The 2,256-nt window shown below is 60.9% G+C and overlaps 1 protein-coding gene across 1 annotated transcript in view; it reads right to left on the reverse strand.

Annotated features, from left to right (window-relative positions):
- Positions 1 to 2,256, reverse strand: part of LOC102034598 (fas-activated serine/threonine kinase) — a 15,741-nt gene that overhangs the window by 6,959 nt on the left and 6,526 nt on the right. Inside the window, exon 3 of the mRNA XM_031064898.1 lies at positions 2,103 to 2,256. Coding sequence (XP_030920758.1) covers positions 2,103 to 2,256 — 154 coding nt within the window. The remainder of the gene's footprint in view (positions 1 to 2,102) is intronic.

Consider the following 2,256-nt stretch of genomic DNA (forward strand, 5'->3'; position numbering starts at 1 on the left):
GCCTCAGAGCTTGGGTAGGAGGCCACTGCCATGACTGGATGGATGTGCTGGGTCAGTGCCCAAATCAAGCAGGGGAAGGGAGGGGAAGGCAAAGCACCAGCAGGACATCAGGACATCCGCACCACGGGAACCACTGCGGGGAGCTGTGGGTCATTCCCACCCGTCCCACTGGAATGGGAACCCTGCAGCTCACCCGCAGTGGCAAGGGTCGTTTCCTAAGTCTCAGCCATCTCAAAGACAAAGAATTCATAGAATCCCAAAATCTCAGACTGTTTTGGGTTGGGAGGACCCTTAAATCCCATCCAGTTCCACACCTCTGCCACTGAGGGCAGGGACACTTCCACTAGACCAGGCTGCTCCAACCTGGCTTGGAGCACTTCCAGAGGCTCTGGGCAGTCAAAAAACTCACCTCAAAAAGTTCATAAAAAAAAGTTGTGGTTGGAAAACAACTGTGCCATCCCATGTGACCAAACTAAACCCTGTTTGTTCCAGCAGGGACTAATCCTTTGGCTTTTTTGACCTTCTCCTGTTTCCCAGCTCAGCTTTAGCTTGTGCTAAAGACCTGGCTCCCAGGGAAACACTTCCCTGCAGCTCAGGATGTGTTACCAGGCCTGGGCACAGGCTCAGTGCCTTGGCTGTCAGGAGGGATCTCCTCAGCAGAGGCAAAGAGCACTGGGGGGGCCTGGAGTTCCCCATCACCCCAGGATTTGGGCAGGCTCAGGCTGCAAGGCAGCGCAGGGCCAGTCACTGCGGGTTATTGTTAATCAGAACTCAGCTGGGGGAACGAGCAGAATCGGTCTGAGCAGCCGCTTTGTTCCGTGAAAAGGCCTCAAAAGAGAGCTGGAGTTTGTGTTAATGAGGGACAAGGGGGCAGAAGAAGGTGGGGGGCACAGCAGAGCCGTGGGGGGCCCAGCACGGGGAGCCTGGCGAGGGCAGGCAGCCCCGGCTCAGTGTCAACAAACACCCGGCGCCGCTGCCGCCCGGGACTGCGGGCAGGGCCGGCCCCCCAGCCCGGCAGGGGCTCGAGTTACTGCCTCAACCACCGAGCCCTGGCCTGCAAGGCTGCGGGGAACGGGACGGGGGAGCCAGGGAAGGAGGGCAGGCACCCGCCAGATCGCGGAATCCTGGAATTGTTTGGGTTGGAAGGGACCTTAAAGATCATCCAGTTACACCCTCCTGCCGCGACCAGGGACACCTTCCACTAGACCAGGCTGCTCCGAGCCCCGTCCAACCTGGCCTTGGACACCTCTAGGGACAGGGCAGCAACAGCTGCTCTGAGCAACCTGTGCCAGGGCCTCCCCACCCTCCCAGGGAAGAATTCCTTCCCAATATCCCATCTAACCCTGCCCTCTGGTTGTGGGAAACCATTCCCCCTCGTCCTGCCTCTCCAGGCCCTTGTCCAAAGTCCCTCTCCAGCTCTCAGAGCACCTCTGTGGTCTCCTCTGGGCTCCCTCCATGTCTTTCTGCTGGTGGGCTTCAGAGCTGAAAGCAGCACTGCAGGTAAGGCCTCACCTGAGTGGGACAGAGGGGAATATTCCCCCTCCTGTCCTGCTGTCCACTCCTCTTTGGATGTGGACCCCACCCCCTTGCTTGCAGCAGGAGAACTTGCAGAACCTCCACAGATGGAGGAGCCTCTGGGATGCAGCCTTCCCAGGGACACAGCCCCTCGGGATGCAGCCTCCCCAGCTCAGCAGCATCCCAAGGAAGCTGCACAGGAACCCAAATACCTCAAACCCTCTCTCACACACAGCAACACCCAGTGCCATGGGGCTTGTGCCCTCCAAGAGTGCAGCCAAACCCATGGTGGTGCTCGGGTGGTTTCTGGTTTTCAGGGCTTGGAACTTAAGCTGGAGCTAGACACGGCCCAGGAGTGGCTGATACACACCCTGCCAAGCAGGGCTGCCCAGCACCAACTTCCTGGTCAGCTGGGGACACTCAGCCCTCCTGCCCCGGAGGAGCAGAGCACTCCTGCTGCGCTGAGCCCCCTGTGCAGAGCCCCAAGGGTCACAGCTCTGTCTGCCCTGGACCCAGCAGTGCCCAGGAGCCCGGGCTGGCCCCGGGGCAGCGCCGTGCTCCCCACCCTGTGTCACCCAGGAGCTCACCCAGCGCGGCCGCCGCGTACAGGCAGTTGACGATGCTGAAGTTGTCGAACTTGGCGCAGCCGCTGACGATGGCCTGGCAGAGCACGTGGAACTCGGGCTGCTCCAGCACCTGCCCCGCGGGCCCGCAGCCATCCCCAGACCCCGCGGGCGGCCC

Source organism: Geospiza fortis, unplaced genomic scaffold, assembly GCF_000277835.1.
Source record: "Geospiza fortis unplaced genomic scaffold, GeoFor_1.0 scaffold891, whole genome shotgun sequence".
Classification (NCBI taxonomy): domain Eukaryota; kingdom Metazoa; phylum Chordata; class Aves; order Passeriformes; family Thraupidae; genus Geospiza; species Geospiza fortis.